This window comes from Nipponia nippon, unplaced genomic scaffold, assembly GCF_047370975.1.
Source record: "Nipponia nippon isolate SJK-2023a ecotype South Korea unplaced genomic scaffold, ASM4737097v1 scaffold_13, whole genome shotgun sequence".
In the NCBI taxonomy this organism is placed as follows: domain Eukaryota; kingdom Metazoa; phylum Chordata; class Aves; order Pelecaniformes; family Threskiornithidae; genus Nipponia; species Nipponia nippon.
Window position 1 is genome coordinate 2,129,695 of NW_028262324.1, and position 22,808 is coordinate 2,152,502.

Below are 22,808 nucleotides of genomic sequence, written 5' to 3' on the forward strand. Positions count from 1 at the left end.
AGTTATCATCTGTTATTTCCTCATTCCAAATCTCATAGTTTTTCTTAAATCATAGTTTTGAGATTTACATTTAAGTGAGTTTTTAGCCCTTGTGTTTCTGAAGAGAAGGGATAAAACCCATAGTTCTTCAGAGTGAAAAGAGGTGCCTAGGTAGTGACAAATAAGTCTCATGAGCCGGACCCTAAAGTACCTGGTTTGGGAAGCCCTGTCTTTGGAGGCAGATGGTTTTTTAGGGGCCGTGATTCTGCAGCTGGGGCTGCCAGAGTGGTTTTCTGCAGTCGCATGCAGCCCCGCACGCTTGGGGGATCCGAGGAGGAAGAGGTGTAATGGAATTAAAAAGCTTGTGAACGTCAGAGAAATGTGGAAACCAAAAGAGATTACATATGTACTTCTGCGTATATGCATATATATGTATGTATATACATACAACTTTATTTTTTGAATGACTGTAGGCTATGGGCTTGTAGTGTTTCTTTACCAACTTAGTCTGTTCTGTGTAGTAGTTGATTGTCCACAGTAAGACAGCTGAGTAATTTTATTCTTTGGCGAACAATAAGATCTTTCGCAAACGTTGCTCCCTTTAGCAAACAGGACCAAAGAAAGGTATTCTGAAAAATTCAGTTTTCTCATTTTGACTTATTCTAAGTGAAATACTAGTGTTGAAATTAATTTTAAAATACCCAGTGCCTCAAAGCAATTATAAAACGTATTTCCTGGTTAGGCTGCCAGATTGAAAGTCTGTGGCGCAAACCCCATCATTAGCTCACTTTGAATTTTCAAGCTACCTTTCAGGCTATGCCTTCATGACAGACAGTGGAGGTAGCTCGGCTTGTTTGTTTTTATATGCACTGAATCCCCTTTACCTTGGACTGCTCAACCAGAAAATGCTGATGCTTCCCCTGGTCTATCTCCCGTCCATCTCTTCCCCAGTTAATTGCAGGAAGCGCAGGGGGGATCACAGCCAGCCCGACCCCCCTCTTTCTGCTGGGCATTGCTCTGTCTCTGCAATGGGGGGATCAGGGAAAGAGCACCTGGAGAAGGGAGTAGTGAAGCCCTGCTGGGAGTAGGAAGGACATTTATTTATATGAAGACAGCTTGCTTTTTTTTTTTTTTTTTTTTTTTTTTAATCAACAGGACTGAGAGAAGAAACAGAAAAAAAAAATCATTGAAAAGCAGTCTGGAATAGCAGGTGATGAAGCGTGGTAAAGCAAGCCAACTCTTCTGGAAATTCAGGACTTCCAGGGAAACAAGGCATGCAATTATTTTTGCCAGTCCCAAGCACTCAAAAATCTTAAGGCAGGCTTTCCTCAAAAAAAAAAAAAAGGTGAAGTTGGCTCAAAAAATTAATGAGACAGGATTTTGCATCTGTTTTTTACTGTCTGGTAGACCAAGACAGAAAACTTCCAGTGAAAGTAAAATTTCGATTGAAAAGACTGTCTCAATTTAAAACAGAACAAAACAAAACAAAAAAAAACCCATGTGGGGAAGGATTTTAAAGCTGTTGGAATACTTTGGGTATTTTTAAACAATAGTGGTTTCAGAAGTGTGAGAGAAATGGTCTATCTTGTTATTTTCTCAGTTATTTTTCTTAAAATTGTTTGGAATTAACGCATTTAAAGAAAGGAATCTGAAAATCTTAATGTAAACCCAAACCAATTTTTTTTAATGTGAAGTGAATCATTTTAGATGTATATGGAATTAATATGGAATAGGTAGGGCTGTTTTTCTTTGTGAAAAGTTTTCCATTTGACTACTGAATTAACAACCCTATTTGTGATCCAGGTCTTACTTAGATGCTTGTGCTCTTATGTCAAGTTTTGGGGTTGTTGGTTTTGTGGTTTGTTTTTTGTCTGTTTGTTTTTTGTTTAAACTGAAGCACTAGGTGTGTATCTCTTTTACTTCCTTAGAGTTGTACCTTTTTTTAACATAACCTTATGGCCAGCTATGCCAGTGCTGGACTAAACAAAAGATGAACGTTTTGGAAGGCAAACAGTAAGATTTAAGAAGTGGGTGACAATATGTGCACGCGGGGAGCGATGAGGGGATGGGAAGAAGCATGGCTGGAGACGGCCGTGCTCCGGCGTCCCTGCCTGCTGAGTCTGCAGGCTCTGCCCAGCTTTCTCTGAGCCCCACAAAGGCACTGCTCGTGGAGGCTTTCTCCCCAGCTCTTTCAGAAAGCGAGTGGCATCCTGCTTCACTTGAAGATTTTCCTTGCTCTGGGCGAGACTTTAGCCAACACACCTTCTGCATCTCACCTATTTATTCTTTCTCATCTCTCATACTTGACTCAATCTGATCGGCAGCTGCAAGAAGGGTTAGCTGTGTGCCTGTCATCTGGAGCAGCCTCGCTATCACCTCATCTAATTTCTGATTTCAGTCTGATGTGCTTTATCCCTTGCCTATCTATCACAGCTTTTCTCTTGTTCCTCTTGGTTTAATCCTTAGCCTGAGATATTCTGTGCTGGAGAATAATCCAACTCTGTACCCCCACCCCCACGTGCTGTGCTACAGGCTGTACTACTATGAGTCCTCTTACTTTTTGTGTCTGGAATGGGCTGGGCAGTGATAAATCCAGACAAGTACTGCTGCTTTTATTGTGCAATTACGTCAGCGAAAGGCAGCTCTCAGGAATATAAACAGCCCGAGGCACGCTGCCCTGCAGGTCACCTTGAAAGGATATCTTGTCATCGCAGCCGTACTGTCAGTCTTGTACATGAGCATTTATGCCAGCTCAGGTTTAACTTTATGCCTGTTCAGGCCTTCCCTGCATACCTCTATCAGATGTACTTGTGGATGAGCTAAGATTCATTATAAAAGAGAAAATAGCGTTGTGGTTTTCACCTGCTGAAGCATTTTTGAGTTCTTGAAATGGAAGGAACAAAGGATCTATTATAGATGGAGAGAAAACGTCCCCAGAGTGCGAGGAGGAATGTACTGACAGAGGAAATGAAATTACTTTCCTCTGCTTTTGAAATGTGTGGATAGAAGCAGCCAACATCTTCAGTATGGGAGATTCCCTATTATTATACCACCTGGAAGGTGGCTGCAAGATAATAGCATTTTCCCTGCTTATGAACGATTCCTTTTTTTGTGCAGGAGCGGAGTGAAATGGGGAGCGTAATTTTGCAAGCTGTTAGTTCTGGCAAAGCTGGCTAAGCTGCCATGCTTCCCAAGGAATTAAAACAGTAGAAGTCTTAATTCCTAATGAAAATTAATGAGACATAGCAGGTGCTTTTGAAAATTTTACCCATGTGGAAAAAAATCACAACAAATCTCGTATTTCTTAGGAATGAAGAAAAGTCAAAATTTGTAGGATTGGGGGTTTGTTTGTTTTCTTTGAATCGGAGATTGAGAAAGCCATTGTCACACTTTTTTTGCAGTTACCTTTTAGTAATTCACTTCTGAAACAAAGCAGGGAATTGGACTGTCTTTTTTATGATGAGTAGCACTGGAGTCATAAAGTTGCAGATTTCTACTTAGTAATCTGCACCTTTTTTTGAGGAGAATAAAGGTGAAAGCAGTCGATCAAGTAATTAAACCCAGATAAAGTCATGGAAGCAAGACAAAAATGTTAGTCTTGCAATTAGGCTGCAATCTCTGTCTCTACTCCTCCCCTTCCCAGCAAAGCTAAAAGCAGAGGACTTGGCTTGTACCACTCCTGCCTAGGGCTCTGTGTTGGCATATGCCTATGTTTAGGAGGATCTAGTGGTTTAAGCTTGTATTTGGCCTCTAGCCAGGTACAAGTAAAAATTCTTGAGAACATCATCACAGGGGGTTGTTGCAGGAAGAGTCACTTCTAGATTTGCCTCTCCCCTCATGGACAAACTTTCCTTGCTATTTCTTACTTCCTTTTAAAGTATCTTGTCTTTCCCATTGAGGATCTGGCAGGTTTTTTCTCAAGGGCAGGAGTCCTGTCTTTAGTTTCTCACCCACTTCATTTTGCAGGGCTCTTAACTCATCAGTTCTTCCACTGATGGCAGATGCAGAGCTCGTTCTCTTTATTTTTTTCCACAACCATGCCAGCTTCCCCCCCCCCCCCCCCATACTGCCTTTTACTCCTGGTATGTCCTTTCTGAACTGTACCATCAACCTCCTGTTGCTCAAGGACTCTCCTACAGACTGCTGTCATTATGGGGCAAATGCTCTTCCTTGCATACATTCCCTCTGAAATCTCTTCATCACTTGGCAATTGAGTTTACCCTGGTACTACCCAGGTGTCTTATTTACTGAAAATGCCCTGGAAGTGCTTTTTTGAACATTTGTTGCATTTCATGTACGTATTGAAGCTGGAATACTATCTTCTCACCCCAGAAATGGAGTAGAGACTAGTGAAATACGTGGACTCCCAGGAACAAGTCCACTGCCTCTACAGTGGGGATGGAAATGCCCGTGGTCCTGAGATGATGCCTGTAGTGTGTTGTGGGGAGGGTGTTAAAAGCAAGGTAGAGCAGACTGAGAGATGCTTTAAATTATGCCTGAGCAGCAGAGGCCCAGGCTTTGGAAGGAGTCTCCTTCATCTCTTGCTGGTGCCTTCTGGCCTTCCAGCTGTGCTGAGCAGAGCTGTGGTGGGGTTGCATCTGCCCACAACGCCCTGGTGGTTTCCTGTTTCATCCTTTCAAAATATTATCCATCAAGTTCTCATCACCATCAGTATCCAGAGCACCTTGCTGACTCGGTCTGCACGCTGGGTCCCGCTTCGGCGTTGCACTTATGCCCATCTTTGAGTACTTTGCTGGAGAAAGATGGGATCGCTTGGTAGATTGATCTTCAGCACACGATTGAGTGTTTTGAGTTGGGGTCTGGAATCGCTGCCTTCAAAACATCATTGTAAAAGAAAATGTGATTTGTAGGTTACCCCAACACCTTGATCAAAAATTTGAAACCTTAAAATGTTTAATTTGGCATTCATAGCTTCAGAATGACTGAAAAAGACTTTTATTTTTCTTTTTTCCTTCCTAAACATTAGTAAAGAGAAAAGTTTCTGTTCTTGGCAGAGATTTTGTGGGCCAACTTTCAGGGCAAAATATTGGTTTTTGAGTAGGGGATTCTAATGGAAAAGCTGAGCACCAAATTCACACAAGGTTCTTCTTAATTATAGAAGCCAAAAGCTCTTCCAGATGTCTGTCAGCCCAACATGCTAGATGCTGCCATCACTGGTTTTAATAAAATCTCATATTCAGCAAACTTTATTACTGATTTACTGTACATTACTTAAGCCAGAAGATGTTTTTGCTCAAAAAGCAAGCAAACAAAGCATGGATATTTTCATCAGTTGCACTCCAGCATCTCATTTACTGTGTTAAGTACTATCCCGGTTCCATTATTTTACTGAAGATTTTCTGTAGATGGCCATTGTTAAAACTGGAATTTCAGAAACTCTTGTGAAGAAGTACCTAAGTGGGACATGCACATGAACAAATCGGTAAATGGTGCGTGCAAAACAGGCAGAGCCACTAACAACACAAACGCCTATGTGACATGCACAACCAGACAGGCATTTCTGTGGAAAAGTTACCTGTTTGTACATGCAACTAATACATACTCTAAAGAAAAATGGGAGCTGAAAAAACCCCAGGAAGATGTTCTAGAACAAATACAGGGAAGTGTGATGTGACTTTGTGAGAACAAAAGTGAAGAGAACAAAACCAATAGAAAAATCATCAGAGAGTAGCTAATGAAATCTCTGAACAATGATGTAATTAAAGTGCATTAATCATTATAAAAGATCATTTCCCTTTAAACATCTGCTCCCATTCACTTGGCAACAGTCTGGGCAGTGTCATGACTGATGGGGTTTTGGATTATGCTGAAGGGCATGCGTTATCTGAGAAACAGCGTAGAACATCCCCAGCTTGACAGGATCTGGGACAGCAGTGCTTTTCCTCAGTTCAGGTACAGCATTGACGAAATAAGGGGGGAAAAATGGGACATTGCTTACAGTGGAAAGGAAAACCTGGTATAAAACTGAACCCTGCCTTCTGAGCCATGCAAATAAAATTGAATTTGGTGCCAATGGATTCAAACAAAGTAATTCCTCTGGGAAAAGAGCCCCCTCCCAGCCTGCTGCTTTTAAGAGTGAGATTAGCCGTTTCAGGAGAAAAATGTTTTTCCTCTGGCATAAGCAGAGTGTGCAGAAGGGCCACGACAGTCCCTTACTGCCTGGCGGTCTGTGGCTCCGAGGCATCTGCCTGCCTCCCCTGTGCCTGGCACCGCCTGGGAAGCGGGTGCACATGTGCTGCTTCAGTAAAGCCTCTGCCTGCAGGTACCGGTTTGGAGCATAACTTGCTCCAGTGCTATTAGGACTGAGTAAAGTTTCTCATTGGCTGTGTGTTGTTTAGGGTCAGGTCAGGAGTCCTGGATTGCCGTTTTGGCTCTGCCATTAGACTGAGTCACTTACGGAGGAATTTGTATGGCTAGGGACTATTTTTTTTTTTTATCCTTGTACAAATCTGGTACCTTGTTGCATTTCCATGCAGTTGGTAGCATGGACACTGGTTGTGGGCACGATTGGTGGCCCCTCTGCCCCTGCATTTTTACTTCTCTCGCTGCAGTGTCTGTGTCTGAGGCAGGGAGGGGGAGGCAGGAGCTGTGCTCGCCTTACAGGGACGTATCTGAAGGTGGAGCCCGTTGAGGCCCACTAGCAACAAAGATCCTGCAGCTGCAAAGCAACACTGACTAGTCTTGTTTTCTTAGCAAATCTATAATACACAGGAGTTAGGGAGCATGGATCTCACAAATGTTGGATTCAGAGCACTGTATTTCTACCCCATGGGTCATTTACTGCTGACTTAAGGTCTCCTTCAGGGCACATAATCAGGAGGGCTTTACTGACTGCTGGACTTGAGGCTACGCCGGTGGTGAAAATGCATATGCCCACGTGGATTTCCAAGGGAGGCAGACAAGAGGAGCCCAGATCCTATTTGGAAAAAGGAGGACTGGGGCTGCAGACATTGTATGTGGTTATGCTGCTTCATACCCATTTTTGGCAGTTCTGCAAATTCACAGAGGATGGATGCTTTTTCTGCCTGGGCAGAGTGCCTTTCCAGCTGTTAGGTGGGGAAAGCGAAAATGAACTCAGCTTTGGTCTTTGCTGTTCAGTTACAGGTAAAATACTTCATCTGGTTTGTGCCTGTTCATAACAATCCTTACCCTCTTTCGAAGGGCTTTGTAAAAGTGATTGGAGAGGTTCGGATAAAAAGTACATGGTTTATTGGTCTCTGTTTCTCAAAGCTGGTAAAGTCATACAGTGGTATTTAAACAGAAAATCAAAACAAACCTCTTTGCTTCTCACAGAAGTGCGTAGATTAGTATTGCAGAAGCCCAGTGTCAGGATTTCAGGTTTCGGTGCTGTTGTCTTTAACTTCATGATGTTTCAGGTGTGCTATGGGTTGCTGCCGGCCTGTTGCTGCCCTGCCGTCTGCTACTTTATAGCCCCGCTGAGATTGGTCCCAGCCTGAGAGCAGGGGTGCGCCCGCCGCCTTCGCAGGTAGCGTGTTCAGTGCTGCACGGAAAGGGGAGCCCGTCCAGGCTGCAGCCGGGTGCCTCGGATCCGCTCACCGCCATGTGCCCTCTCGCCCATCTGCTTTTGCCCGGGCCCTGCTCTGTCCAAGAGCACAGTTATGCTTTTCCCTAAGAGCGCTAATTCCCCCCAGTAGCCTCCGGGGGACTGAAGTGAGGATGTACTCTGTGTGGCTGCAGAAAGCGAAGAAGGACATAGCATCTTTGAGTCCTCCTCTTTTCATCGTTTGTTCTGGACCTGAACCAAAAGCTGCAAAATACATTGGTGTAGTCTTAGAAAATTCAAACAGGTTTCCATAGCATTGTGTGTATTTTAAAAAAAATGAGTGTGATTAATGGACAAATTTAGCTTCAGGTTTTCTTTGGCTGGTGGGTTCTTCACAGTTCCAGCTGCAGGCACTGGTTGCACAGGAAACAAGGGGGTAAAGGTGTCCGGGAAACCTGCCTTGCATAAAAGCCATCCTCCAGATACCTAATGTAACACACAGTTTCCTTACTGTACTCACCCTGTTGTCTTTATGCAAACTTGCAAACGTAGTTATGCAAATCTGTGCACTTAATGCCATATTTTGTACCCATCCAAAACATCCAACACTTCCAAGGGAGGCAAGCAGCTCTATTTCAAGCAAGTGTCTTCAGAGCCTGCTTTTGAAAAGGTGTATCGCTAGAGTTAGACACATATATTGAAAATGGTGGTATTTAGATGAATAGACCTATTTGTGTAGTGCATGGGGTCTGAAATAATGATTTAGTCATTCTCTTTTCTGAACTGTTTGTGTAATGCAGAGTTTGTAAGCTTTCATTATAGTGTAGGCCATGTGCACACACAAACAATTCTGGTTTTGTTTGGACACTCAAGTCCTATATACTGTTCATTTGAAAACTTTGGTTAAATCAGATGAGGTTATGTGAAAGGGACTGTCCTTGTATCACTGCCACCTAATGGTCAGGACGTTGCGTCAGGTGCCTGGTTTAGGTGTCCCCTGGAAAATTGATCCTATCACCAGTACTAACCTTATTATCTTCTAAGACTAGATAATGCTGTTAACTGCCCTCAACTTCATCTTCAGCCCGTAATAGTCTCTTCTGGAACCTCGCTGGACGCTGGTGTGTACATTCTTGCTCTGATGGCATATGAGAGAGAAGGGAATTTAGTTTTCCTATGGCAAAATCCAGGAAGAAAGGGAAAGCATTAATCAGATGGGTGTAATCTCCAAGGGAGCAAGTACTTCATTTTAATTCAGCATTTCCCGTTGATGAAAACTTTAGCGAATGTTATTATGTGGAATTTATATGAAGCCTGGGTTTAGGTAATCAGCTTTAATATTTATACTCTTAGGGAAAAAAATTGAATCATTAGTAAGCATGCATAATTAATGAATAAATTATATTTTCCCTTTGTTTTCCTTCAGGTATAAGGAAATGCTAGATCTAGTGATATCACCCAGCCTGACTGTAAATAGAGAGTGCCCTGACAGACTGAAGCTTAACCTTTCTAACATTTATGCCACGGCTCCAGATGACATAGAAGGTAGGCTGCCTCTTTTGCTTACTGTTTACTGGCTTTAACATAATGTGTGTATGTGTATGTACCCAAAGGGAACTGGCCACATGCAAGGCCTCTGCCTCTGACAGTTAGTTCTACAGTATAGTGAGCAACTGAGATTTTTGAGTATTTTTTTTGTAGATGCTCCAGTTGTGGCTGAATCCTTTAGTTCACCAGTGGTTTGAATGCAGATGGAATTGAAATGTTTTATATGTCGATATATATCCATGTATAGTAGGTGCATACATACGCACGCATGCATGTATATGTTTGCTCCACTGGAATAACAACAGATATAAAACGCATTTTGTATAGAGCTGGTAGTTTTTGTTTGGACCCCACTAGAGCCCCAGTGGTGGCACGAACGTGAGCCCTGTGCTTCGGTGGCTGTGCTGCTGGTGTTGGGGTGCGGAGCGTGGGGGCTCCCAGGCCCAGCAACGTATTGTGCAGCCAGAAAACATTTTGCCAAAGCAGCCCCGTGCCCCAGTTCGCATTGCTCTGAGATCCATTGCTATCATCTCCAAACGGTTCACCCTGCTGGCCTCTGGTCTGAAGTTTCACATTTGGCAGGTACCAAGGACAAATTCTTTCAGTGGTTGAGGCTCTGATGGAAATTTATCTGCTCTTCTCCTCCTCCTTTCCCCCCCATCATACTGTTCAAGCGAAGGAAACAGAAGAATGTTAAATCTGCTAAAAAAATTATTGGCAAGTGATGCAGCTGAACTAGTTCTTGCTAGTACAATCCCAGCTATTGTTTGCTGCGGTCAGGATCTGTCAGCCTTCCTGTTGGAGGGGAGTTAGCAAAAGGCACTGGCTATTATGTTTTAGTAGTATGTTTAACCCTTCATTTATAGGCTCTTAGAAGCCAAGGAGATGTTTTGCTTGCATGTCTGCTAAGGCATTAGAAATTGCGTAATTAAATCACGTACATCACGACTGCCTATTTACGAGAGCAGTCGAAGGGATAACAATCTAAAGGAAACATCCTTTTCAATGTATGTGTTTGCAGAAAAGATTAGAGCTAGAAATGATTTTTAAATACATCATTTTGTAAACTTCTTGGTGCAGGAACTTCTTGTTATTGTGCAATATAAATAAGAGCCAACATAACACTTGTATTGTTGGACACCGGTTTGCTAGTGACAGCTCATGTTGATATGTTTCTTATAGAAATATTATGGTTATTTTTCTACAGAATGATCCCCTGTGCTACCAAGATTGCGCTCTTTCCCTTAAAAATACTTCTTGTTAGTTTGAAGAACAGGAAAATACTTGTGTGTTTTTCAAGTCTCACAGACTGCCAGAGCTTTTAATGCAATAAATGCACACAAATGTATGCTCTGTATTATCACAGAATCATAGAATCCTTTCGGTTGGAAAGGACCTTTAAGATCGAGTCCAACCGTTAACCCAGCACTGCCAAACCCACCACTAAACCATGTCCCTGAGCACCACATCTCCCCAGCTTTTAAATATCTCCAGGGTATTACACACATAGTTTTAATTTTAGCCCATCTAGTCGCAATACTTATGTAGATGTCCATGTAGATGTCTGGCCTGCTATTGTCATGCGTGCTTATCATGAGCTATGCAATTATATCAATATAATTTTCAAATGCACATTTTGCCTGTAGTCCTGCACTTTTGGGTAGAAATGCATGTAGGTTTAACTTGCCTTTTTTTGGCAATGACAGTAGCATATTGCAGATTCACATGCAGTAAATCCCCGCTTGGCATTCTTGGCAAACGTATTTACTCTGTACCTACCTCTTTCAAAAATAAAAAAATTGAAGAGGTAATATTTTTCAAATAGAAAAGAAGTTAAGCTTATGCTCAAACTGTTCGTTCTGCTGTTTATCAAATGTAAAGGCATTATGAATTAAATGAATGAAAACTAAAAAAGTGTGTTTCTTCAATGCAATTCTGTTTGGCAGTGCAGATCAGTGTGACAGAAATGGTATAGTTTTTGTTTTTACAGTCTAAAAATCTAATTTTCTAAACTGTTTTCTTTCAGGTAAGTCAAAGCATATTTTTCATAGTGAGTTTGAAGGTGAGTCAGGTAAGCCCAGCTTTGGATTTAAAAACAGTCTTTTTTTTCTATATCTGTATGTGTAAATGAGTATGTACATCTGTATAACACTACCCTTTGTCAATTTTTTTTTTTTTAACTAAACCTCTCTGCCTTTTGCTTGGGAAATAGGTTACTGTTACCTGCATCTTATAGATAGAGGAGCTAAGGTGGGGTTGCTGGTGGATTCTGTTCTTCTAAGGTATTTCATGGTTGTAAGAGCATGAAGGAGTCCTTATGGTTGTGTTTCTGTCGTGATTAGGGTGATTCTGTTAGCAATCAGGGCTGTATAGCTTGCGCGGTCCTTCCCCTGCCACGCTCTCCTCCTGCCTGAGCTGTCCTTTGCAAACGGGTCGGTGCCCCGAGCACGTAGTGTCTGCCCGGGACCCTGGAAGGGGACACGAGGGCGTTGTAGCTGTGATATTTGCCATCCTGCGCTGTTTTGGGGGTGTACTCGGCCAGAGGGAGAGCTCGGGCAGAACTGGGGGACAGCTTAGGAGAGGTGGGGTCAGAAAGGGCACGAGGCTTGGATTTGTTGTGGAGGAGGGTGCCATGAGAGGGATACGGCGCAGGAAAGCGCTTTGGAGGAGGGAGAGCGGAGAGCGGGTGATGAAAGTGCGTTTGATCACAGCGGCTGTGTTTGGGCGAGTTTGTTCTGTTTCTTCTTCATGCCAGAGAGGAGAGGAAGGGGGTGGAACAGATGCCCAGCATGGCGCTAGGAAGGACATTAGAGTCCAGTGCCTAGGCTTGTGGATAGATGACTCTTGGGGTCTGTTGATGCATGGATAGACGTACCCATGCTGGGTTTTTCTCTTAATAATAATAAGCAGCAGCAGTGTGGATGCGGCTGTGGCCAGCTCACTCTGAAACCTGTTCCCCCAGTCAGCAGTGCCTTTGTTACCAGAGCCACCTTCTCTAAAGCAATGATGCTGCAGTAACGCTGCTCTGATGCTACACGCGAAACATTTGGGAGACTCTTAAAGGTATGCATGGGGCAAGAAAATGGCTGCAGTTGGCTTGCAGGCGCTCAGCTGGGTGACAGGTTGCTGGGGAGAGAGCCGAGAGGCTTGGGAACATTACCGAGAAAGACTGTTTGCTTTCAGATGCAGAAGAGTTCAGTAAGCACCTAAGCATAGACACCTTTATTTTCACGGGTTTTTTTGTCTCTCCTAACCTGATGTGTAGTTCGTTAAACAACTGCAGTTACCCTGGAGAAAAGAGAAAGGAGCACATGGATATTATTTAATTTTTTTTTAGATTTTGACTAAAGTTATCTCTGAAGATTTCTGAGTTTGTGAAAAAAGGGCCTCCTTTTTGACAGAAAGTGTGCATGTTAGATGTTTCCATCTTTTAATCAAATATTGTTGTTACCTAGGAAATTCAGCTCAGTCTTATTAAGCTCAGTATTACGTTTCCTAGGAAATTCAGAATTTCACTATTATTATATACAGTAAACATTACACAAATTAACATTTTAAATCTTGTAATTAATATTTTCAGAATTATTATTACATATAGTAGACATTATACAAACCAACATTCTAAAAAAAAGAATAATATCCTGTAATTAATATTTTTAGTTAGAACTCATGTGCCTCCACTGGAGTTTTTCCATAAACAGGTGAACAAAGATAAAAATGCATTTTTAAATGAAATTTAGTTTGAAAAGGTATCAGATTAAATGTCTGTGTTTTGACAAATAGTTTTGTGTAATCTCCACGTTATAATGTAAAATGATACAGCCATGTAAAATGTTGTGAAAAAGGGTTGTGTAGGAAAGAACAATTTCAAAAGAAGAACGAACATTTCATATGTAAGCATGTCAGATCTTTTTGGACATTCTCTCCATGTTTATGGTATAACAAGTTACTCAAACCCATAGGACTACTTGCATGTATTTAGACTTTATATGTACTTGCATGTTTCATTAAATAAAACATGCTTTAAATGTTTAATTCACCAACTTCAAATGGCTGAACAAATGAAGTGGTGCTGCTTTGGACAACTTCATACTGAAGGTGATCCTTCTGCAGCATTGCGGGTACGCCCCTGTCGATGCATGGGACAGCCCTGCAGATGATCCCTGCTTGGCAGTAGCAATGTGCAGGCATCGGGGGCACCGCAGGACTCTCCCTTTCCACCCAGCATATGCACCTGCAGTTGGGAGATCGTCTTCTGCATGAGGTTGGCTGATATTTCCTATCCCGTGTGACAGATTGTGCTATAGATGCCAGCAGCCAACGTCAAGGATGCTGCCGTCAGCGGACAGCGTGATGCTTGATGTTCTCCCAGTGTGGAGAAGCTGTGTGCAATTAGTCTGGTGTGTTCATTGATGCAGCCAGCAGATAGAGACGCTGAATCTGTTGTGTCTAATGTCATTATTGATGATTGTGAGGGCGTTTTGGCATTTATAGTGCTGTAATAACATCTAACAGCTCCAGCCAGGAACCGAGAAGCAAAATTTGGATGGCGTTATGGAGGCAACCTGCGTAAAACTCACGGTGGCATTTAGGTATGATGTTTTCAGTGCAACTTACAGGTTTTAATTCAGATTTTTTTTTTATTTTAATTAATTAAACCTAAATTTATCTCTAAATAAAGATGGTAGCACGTTTTTCTTTGGTAGTATTGCAGCACACAACTGTTTGGTACATTGGAAGGCATCCTGCGCATATAACCCGTGTGATACTTTTTCTAGTGGTTTAATATTTTGATTGCTAGCAGGTCAATAAGGTAGGTTATAGTTAACTCAAAATATTCAAGAGTAAGGAGATTTACAATGTTGTGTTTCTAATATTTATTTTGATTTGTTGTGTTTTAATGAACATTAAAGAAAGTGAGTCACAGTCCAGGAGAGTATCAAAAAAAGCAAAAGGGCAAAAAGTGCAGTGAGCTTAAATCACTTCAGTAATCATAGTAGTTGCTTTTATAGCCTTTAGTGTACGAGTCATCCCACCGAAGCCCTGATTCATGATTGATATCAGTCCCATGAGAAGAAGAAACTGGTAGCTCAATCAATCAGTATCACCCTCAGTTAAAAACTAAATCTGTATTTATCTGTTGTTAACTTTCTTACCTACTTCAGTTTGTGGAGATTCACTGAAAACAAAAAGTCTTCTAATTCCTGTGTATTTTTCTCAAACCAGCAGTGGTAAAAACAGTGGTATTGGCTTGGCCATAAAACAGAACATGATGAAAATCTAAGAGCCTTTCATTTTGTTTTCCAGGCAGCAGCAAAGCAGCACCGCAGTGTCCTCTCCATCTGTACTCCACAAAGTGAGTGCTCATGCCAAGTGCTGTAATTTAAAAACCGTATTTTGCTGAACAGCCATTTTGTGCAGACTTCTGTCACCTTAAAAAGCATTCGCCTTAAGCCCATCCACCTGTTCCCCTGCACGTCTCTGGCCCAGTGAAGTAACTGGTTCTTAATCTTGTTAGATATGGAGTGAAAGAAGGTTTGAGGTACTGTGCACTATACTTTCGTACCCCTGGGAATCCAAACCTTATCGGTTTGAATATTGTTGTGTTTCTGAGTGGCCACAGAGGAACATGTTGAAATATCAGAGGTTTCCCGTGACACTCGGTTGTTTGGCAAACTCAAAATGAAACATGAAAAATCAGTGTGTTCATTTTATTTTTTTAACTTGCACGTATTTTGCACAGTCTTAAAGCCCCCATGCATTTAGGTAGGTTAATCTTAACAGCTCATCTCAGGAGCCATGTACTGAAACAAACTTTTGCCCCAGTGTCGTCAATTCTGAGTTCCCAAAATATTCACCATCGTACTTTGGATATTATTTTATCAAAATGTCTAGAAATGTTCTACATGTGCTGTAGAAGATCATGTACAGTAACTATTGCCTTAGACCTTCTGTTTTCTTGTTCTGAATAGACATTATCCCCATATAGTGACAGTCCCATCTTTCCCAACAATGGCAACGTATGGACAGACTCAGTACAGTGCGGGAATCCAGCAGGCTGCTGCATACACTGCCTATCCTCCTCCAGGGCAGCCCTATGGCATACCCTCCTACAGTGAGTACTCTGACATCATGTTACCTTTGAGGACATCTTCCTCTTGCTCCTAGAAGAATATATCTGAAGTCTTAAGAATGAAAGGTCATTTCTGCCTTGGAAACGTTCTCTTCTTAGGCTTAGAGGAAAATCTGACTTTGTTAAAATTGTTAGGATTACCTTGAGCTATCTATCAGCTCTTGATATCCTGTGTTGTGGTCTTACAAACTAGGTAGGTTTGGAGCCAGTCAGTAGTAGGATATGAGGCAGTGTGAGAAACTCGGATTCAGTAGGATGTGCCACTTAAGAGTAGTAGCTGGTGAGTCACTGCCAAGACAAAGCCTCTTGCAGTAAATATGACATTTAGGTAAACTACACTTTGCCTTCCTTGATTCTTCCTGGGGTTTCAGTGATACAAGCTACTGTAAGAAAAGCTTTTGTATATTATTACAGAAGAATCAAGACACAGAGCAGAATAAGGTATGGGTGAAATGATACACAGTACTTTGGTTTTGGAAGACAGTTTGTATTCACATGGCCAGTTGTTAGCTGTGGGTGCAGTAAACATTTCTAACCCTCGTCAGCTTTGTTGCCTGCTTTTCTGCACAGCCTCACCAGCAGCTGTGGGGAGATGGTGCTGGGCAGGAGCAGCTGGGGGATTCAGGCAGGGGACTAATTAAACCAGCACTCCTGATGGGGGAATGCCTGGTAAACCAAGTGTTAAGAGTGTCGTCAAGCTCTGCATGGAAATACTGAGCTCTTGAGGGAGCTGGGAAGTTCTTTCCACTCCTAAAGACCAAAGAGATACTGCTCTTACTTAGGTACAGCTCTTTAACATAAAGCTTTGGGCCCCGTATTCCCAGCTGATCCTGTGAGTGCTGAGTCTTGCAGCATTAAAATGGCTTCACAGTTCTGTTTCCATTCCAGGTTTCTCTTGTGCTCTTAAACACCTTTGTTTGCTTGGCACACACGGTATCCCTTCCCAACAAGAAGTTTTTATACAGCCATTGACAAGGCTTTTACTGAAGGGAAATTCAATGCAGTGGTCTGGAAGGCCAGGGAAATGGGCTTGGCAGAGCTGAAGCTCTACCAGGATGATGAGAGGAATGTTTTGAGACCCTTTCTTGGAGCTACTTGTGTGTTTGCATCAGCTGGCTGATTTCCAAGGCAAACTCTGAACAGTTGTCCTGTTAGAGCAGGTGAAAGTAGAGCCATTTGCTACTGCCTAGAGACTTTAGGGCATACATGTGTCAGGCCCATATGCTGCTTATAAATCCTGCGGATGACCTCTTAGCATCCTTGAACAGTGATTTCCCTCCCCCAGCCCATATACCCTCTCTAAGATACTCAACACAGCATATGAAAAACTCCACCTGGCTGACAACCAAGAACAATGAAGCAGTATTGTTTTTAGGCACAAAAATAAAACTCAGCCAGTTTCTAGACAAAACAGAACACTGTGTGGAAATTAATTTGGTGCTAAGTTATTTTGCTGTCTTACAACAATTTTTAGACTTCCAAAAAGGCCCATTCGCTGAAGATTAATTGTAGCTGGGGTAGGTTGAGTGCTCGCATGCAGAGTGCTGATGTAATTGAAAAGCATGGGATGTTAGGAAAAGCAGCTTCTCTGCGCACACTTGCAAATCCCTTCGCTTCCCCAGCAGTAACGGAGCCGGACGCTTGCACCAACACATGTTCATTCACTGTCCAAATAAACTTCCTGCATTTCACAATGCAGCATTGTCATCTTGTTGCTAACTTGTGCTCAAATTGCATTACAGCTATTCTCACCTAAAGCTAAAAGAAGTGATTTTTATTACAGAAAACATTATCTGGCAGAACTTATTCCCAATCTGAGCAAATGCAGACTTGTTGCTTTTAAGAGTCATTAAGCTAGAAAATAGCATGTTTGGTGAAAGGCACGTGAATTCAGCTTGTCTTTTGGCAAGTTCATCTGCAAGCACGGGAAGATGACAACAGCCTGGGAGGTGTACAAATCCAAGGCCAGAACATCAACAGGGTCATTGTTTAGTCCCAGCACTCAGGGTGTGTCCAAGGGCTGGTTTTTGTTTTGTGCAAATAGGCATGCAAAGGAGGGAAGGATCATGCCCAAAGGGTTCATAGTAAGGCGCACCTTTCAGCTGTTGATTTTAATAATACAGCTGTACAATCTCAGCAGCATCTCAGAATAAAATATCAACCTCTTTCACTACCAGCAAAGGTTTCATCTTGCAATGTTTAATTCAGCTATTGCTGTTCCCTCTGTAAGTTGTCAGTTTAATTGCCTGATTTTAGTAATGAAAAGATTTTTGTGGCTTCACGGCTTACCTGTTGTTCCTGAACTGTATGTTATATCTAACTGAATAGATGATAACCCTCCTGTATGACTTGCCAATAAATATTTTGCTACCCAAGCTGAAAATACAATACAAGTAAAAGGTAACTCTGTTGAGAAAAGAAGTCTTGAGGTTATTTTGCTGAAGGTCCTGTTGCTTTGTTAATCATTGCTTGCATCTGATAACCGTTCAGAAAGTTCATGAATCAATGAGTTTGTTTAATTCTAAACCAAAACTGTTTGTTCAGAAATTGTTTTTTAAAACAATATCATTCATGGTTGTTTCCCCATCTTAGCAAAAGTTAATTCGGGTGTGGATGCAGGATGTAGCTGACTCAAATATTATTTGTGATGAAGTTACTTGACTCTATTACTTGAGACACCTGTTTGGGTAATGCAGGTAATTAAAAAGGAAAAAAAAAAGTGTGGGGAAAAAAAGAGTTTATTAGGTTAAAATCTAGCTGAAAAATTGTTTATTCCTAAACTTGCTTTTTTACACCTTTATATGACAAACACTCATGTTCTGCTCTTGGTTCCTACTGCATGCCCCAAAGGCATCAAAACAGAGGACAGCCTGAGCCATTCCCCAGGGCAGAGTGGGTTTCTTAGCTATGGATCCAGCTTCAGTACCCCGACTGCCGGACAAGCACCGTACACGTACCAGATGCATGGTGAGTACAGCTCCGTGTCTTGCAGGATGTGCTATGAGAAGTCAGAAACCTGCACCCCCATATTAGACCAATTCTTCTTTTGCAATCACAATGAAAAGCTTAGGTATAGGCAGTCAGGATAGGGAAGGAGGTAAGTCTTCATAGATCTGTTTTGCTCATCAAGGAATTAATTTCTGGCTGAGGTACTGGATTAAGCGCTAGTATACCTTAGCAAAACTTTACATATGATCAATATAAGCTTTGCCTTTCTGCAGAAACTGTGTTTTCTTTTTTTTTTAATTAATTTTGTGACTGCACGCCTGGGATTGTTGTGTTAGCGTGAATTCCTAGATTCTGAGTGGAAGCAAAACAAAGGTGGTTTCACGCTTCGTGCAAACAGTAATGTTAGTATTATGCTTCTGCCCTGTGCTGTCCGGAACAAACTGCTCTGTGGTTAAACTGCTGTATATTCTCTCCACTATTTTTTTTTTTTTTTAAAAGCTGATACCTTGATACTAAAAAAAATTTTTTTTTTTTACTGTTAAGACATAACTAATACCTGCTAAGATACATCTGCCTGTTTTAACTCCCAAGGTACCAACATCATTAATTACCTACAGACTACTGAGGTAAGGTTCAGAGGAGCAGGGCTGAAAGCAGCTATTTTTTCCTCAAGGTTACTGAGCTAAGATTTAGAAAGCTTAGAATAACTGTTTTATTGTTGTCAGAGTAATAATTGATTATAAAATAATCAATTGGTTTCCCTTAAGGCTTCAAGGGAAGTGCCTTGTGCTTGTAGCTTTATTACACTTTGTTTTGTTGTACAATCAGGAAGGCCAAAATATACTTTTATTTCTAAAAATAAAACCTAAAGTTCTTTTCTGGTCATTCCATTTGAGCAGCTTTATGAAGCACCGACTCACCGGAGATTGAATGTTGACTTGCCAACTCCAAGAAAGTCATGAAAGGGTTTAAATCTGAATTGCCAAGAAGTGTAAAGTAAATTAAAATGGTGGAATTTCATTTGTGATTCCCTTTAGCCCATTTCTAGCATGGTATTTGATTTCTTCGAGCTTTTTGGTGCTGTTGGTCAGAAACGTGAACTGCATATGGCAGGTTTTCGTTATTTGGCTGGTATTCTACGTGCTTTTTCCTCCACTGATCTCTGTTCATGATCTTTTTGAATTATGTTGATTTTTTTTTTTTAATTTATATTTTTATTTTCTTAGGACTTACCGAGTCATTAGGCATGAATTGAGGGAGTACTAAAATTTGGATGTACTCTGTGTAATCTGAATTTAAAAACACCTGTCTAGGCAATCCTGCAAAGAATGATGATAAATTCTAATGAAACAATAGCAGATGAGAGGAACCATATCATAACCACTTCAGCTTTATCAGTCGTTTTACATACAAGAAGAATAATGAGTATCTTCTGAGAAACAGATTATGTCCTTAAAATGTCACTCCATCTCTGTGCCTCTACCTTGTGTCCCCTGGGAGTGCAGTTTCATTCCTCGCCTGTAGGCCCTGTATTCTGAGTCCACTTTTGCATTTGCATTGAACTTGACTAGTAAAAAGTAAAGATTAGATTTTGTCTTCCGCTAAACCTCAGTACACTTGCATTTGAAAGTGCCTTGCATTAAGCATGAAGTGCCATGAGTGCATGAGTTGAGCCAAGTGTTAAAAAAATATTTCCAAGAGATCAAAATGCAAATATTCTTGCTGTTTCTTAGCAAGTATCTTCATTACTGTCAAAGATGTGACAGTAGCACAGATGAACATACCTCAAGTAGTTCAAAATAGCCCAGTTTAGGCGGTGGTGAATGGGAAGAGTCAGAAGGCCCATCAGCTGCGCAGGCTAAACGTGCCGCAGCCTTTCCTGCTGTGGCTATGGGTATCCAGACTCGCTAGGTTAAAAGCAGCAGCTCAGGTACAACCGCAGCAGCTCTCCTGGCAGCAGTGCGAGTCTGTCTGTACCACATCCGCATGAGCTCTCGGAGAGGCTGTTTCAGTGGAGGAAAAAAGTCACTCCCAGGGCACTGACCTCGCTAGGATAAAGCTCTGCCTTGGCTTTGTGCTTCCCTCAGAGATTTTCCAAGGGTTGGAAAACCAAAGAGGAATTGCATGGCTTTCCCACGTTCTTGTAGAAGGCATGGAAGGGGAGAGAGATCAAGTTCCTCACTTTGCTGTTTTATATTGTTGGGGGTCTTTTTTAAAACCTCTAGGCAAAATGCCCTTTTGTGTCATTGCACTTAGCTGTCCCCCTTGCAAAACTGTCTCTGTCAATTCTCTCAGGTCTTCTCAACCTTGACTGTGAAAGGTGGGCTGACAGCTCCACTTCGATTTTAAGTCTGAGAGCAAATAAAATCCTAAACAGTTATATGAAAACTGGGAAAGAAGGTAAAACCCATTTTGTTCTAGAAATTCTTTAAGAAAGCTAAGGACTAAGAGGTGACCCTCTCGTGAGACTTCACGGGCTAGTTTTGTCAGAGCACGTATCTCTTAACACTAAGGTGGATTTTGTGGCTTGAATCCCTCATGGGACATGCTGGCTACACCCGGGTTGAATGTGGCACAAAAAAGTAAAAGAATACATAGCCTATGTTTGTTTTTTAGGTTTTTTGGTCACTTTGACTCCTGGAAGCTTCATCTGTCCTACTCCTAACAGGAGTTCATTTTTTGGCTTCTATTTTGCTCCCTGAACATATCGATCTTGTCTCGAGATTGTGTTACACTGTCAGCAGTGGAAGTCCTCTCTTTTCAGTAAAACTGTGGCTTGCAGTTCCCAGCAGTTGTAGGTGCTGGAGCATCGCAGCTTTGTTGACAGGCTGAAGTGCCGGGTCCGCGCTCTCCCGGAGCAGCAGCAGCCGTGCTGCCTCCCGACTAACTGCGATATGACGAGATACTGATGGCTGTAGCACCACTATTGACAAAGTACTGGCATTTTCTTTTGCTGCCTTGGAAGATCGCTGTATTCCTGTCTTGGTTTCTGTTTTCTTGTTTCCTCAGAACACAGCTTCCACATGTGCTTTGTGTTAGCTTAGAAGAATCTGAGCTGTTTGAGAAGGCAAACTCTTGACTCGCTTGGGACTGAAGTTTTTAAGATGGCCCCTTTGCTCAATCGAGGTTTAGACAAGCAAATTTTGCGCATCAGCACTTCAAAATGTTACACTTGCAAACAATAGTGACACAACCATGTGTTGTACCAACACGGGCTGGGAGGAACTTCATGCGTATGTGTATGAGCATGAATGTGCCCAAAGTGCTTTCAGATAATGTTCCCTAGGGCGATGCTATGGTATTAGGTGAAATCACTTCTTGTCAGATTTTTATGCCAGGAAGATTGTTTCAGCCAGCTCACTAAGCCTTTAATGCAAAAGAAAACAGAGAAAACCAGTTTCTGCAAGTGGCAGGTGCTTACTCCAAGGCAAAGGGAGGAGGAGTAAATGTGTCTTCCTGTTGTAAACACATATTTCCACCCTTCTTCTCCTTGCTCGTGAGAGGAACAGTCTGAAGCTCCCTGACCGTACGGTTTATTTACCTTGCTGAGTGCTAGTGAAAGGTTTGAGGGAGAAGCAGGAGCCTTCCTGTGCTGAGTGCTACCGAGGAATGCGTGCTCCGTGCTTTCCCACGCCACGGTGCTTGGGGGTGGGCAGGCAATGGCTCAGTCTCCCTGATGCGAGCAAGCAACTCTCTGTGCTGCCCAGCTCCAGGACCACTGAGGCTTTTGCTAAGTTCACATCAGTCCTTTTGGTGTCCCTGTTGCTGACCCAGGCAGGGACTCTGGATGATGGGCTAAACCGGTGGAAAAGGGCAAATTTTTATTTACGTATTTTTATAAAATCAGATTTCAGGGAGACTTTGAGTCAAGCCCTTAACCTCTACTTCAAGGACAAAATGTTTATTGCATCATGTTGAAAAAGAGATCTTGAAGAGGGTGACGTGCAGGGGATCAGCAAGGAAAGGTATCTCCAGGAGCGTGTGCTGCTCAGTTTTGTATTTTAAAGTGTGAGGAAAAATTTATTTTCTTAAGCCAAGCTCTGCAATATCGTAAGATGGTAATAGCCCAAGTACATGAGTGAAACAACTTTAGTATTGTTGCCTCCATTGAGAACCAGCTCCCAGAGCAACATAGTGAAGTCGTCTGCAGGCGGGTGTGGGTGGTCAGACTGTGAATCTTGAGCAGCCTATGCGATTCCTTCTCGCTGTACCCTCATTTGAGTTACATGGTCCAGCCAGCACCCATCGTAGGTGTGTTACATCAATCACCAAGGAATAAATGACCTCTTGGGTGACAAATACTTTGTCTCACAGGGCTCTAGGACAAATGTTCTCCGTCAGCAAGTGCCAGCGTAGTTGGTGCTGGTTTGTTTGCTCTCCTGTTTCTTTGGTATCAGCAGTAACTCCGGCTGGGATACGTGTGTCGGGTTGCAGTCTCACCTCGCTGATGGCTGTTGTCAGTGCTTGTTGTGTTGTCAATGGGGTAGCATTCAGCTTTTCATCTTTAATTCCAGTTATCAGCTGTATCCTGGTACTTGAGCGAGAACAGAATCCACTAAAGAGCAAGAATGAGGATAGAACATTCTTTTGGTCATTAAGAATGTAATGAAAAAAAAAAAACCAACAACAATTTTACAGCCAGCCAGAAGGGGAAATCTCTTCTCATGCTTCCCT

General features: G+C 42.2%; 1 protein-coding gene across 6 annotated transcripts in view; it reads left to right on the forward strand.

The window, feature by feature from the left end:
• EYA2 (EYA transcriptional coactivator and phosphatase 2) overlaps positions 1–22,808 on the forward strand; it is a 104,190-nt gene that overhangs the window by 34,757 nt on the left and 46,625 nt on the right. For 5 of the 6 annotated variants that reach the window (XM_087749451.1, XM_087749450.1, XM_087749447.1 and 2 more), the window contains exons 2-5: positions 8,931–9,049; positions 14,360–14,408; positions 15,025–15,167; positions 18,036–18,152. In XM_087749451.1, the coding sequence (XP_087605577.1) occupies positions 8,941–9,049; positions 14,360–14,408; positions 15,025–15,167; positions 18,036–18,152 (418 nt within the window). In that variant the 5' untranslated portion in view covers positions 8,931–8,940. Of the gene's footprint in view, positions 1–8,930; positions 9,050–13,584; positions 13,645–14,359; positions 14,409–15,024; positions 15,168–18,035; positions 18,153–22,808 lie in introns of those variants that run through there. The other variant, XM_087749452.1, reaches the window with a different exon arrangement.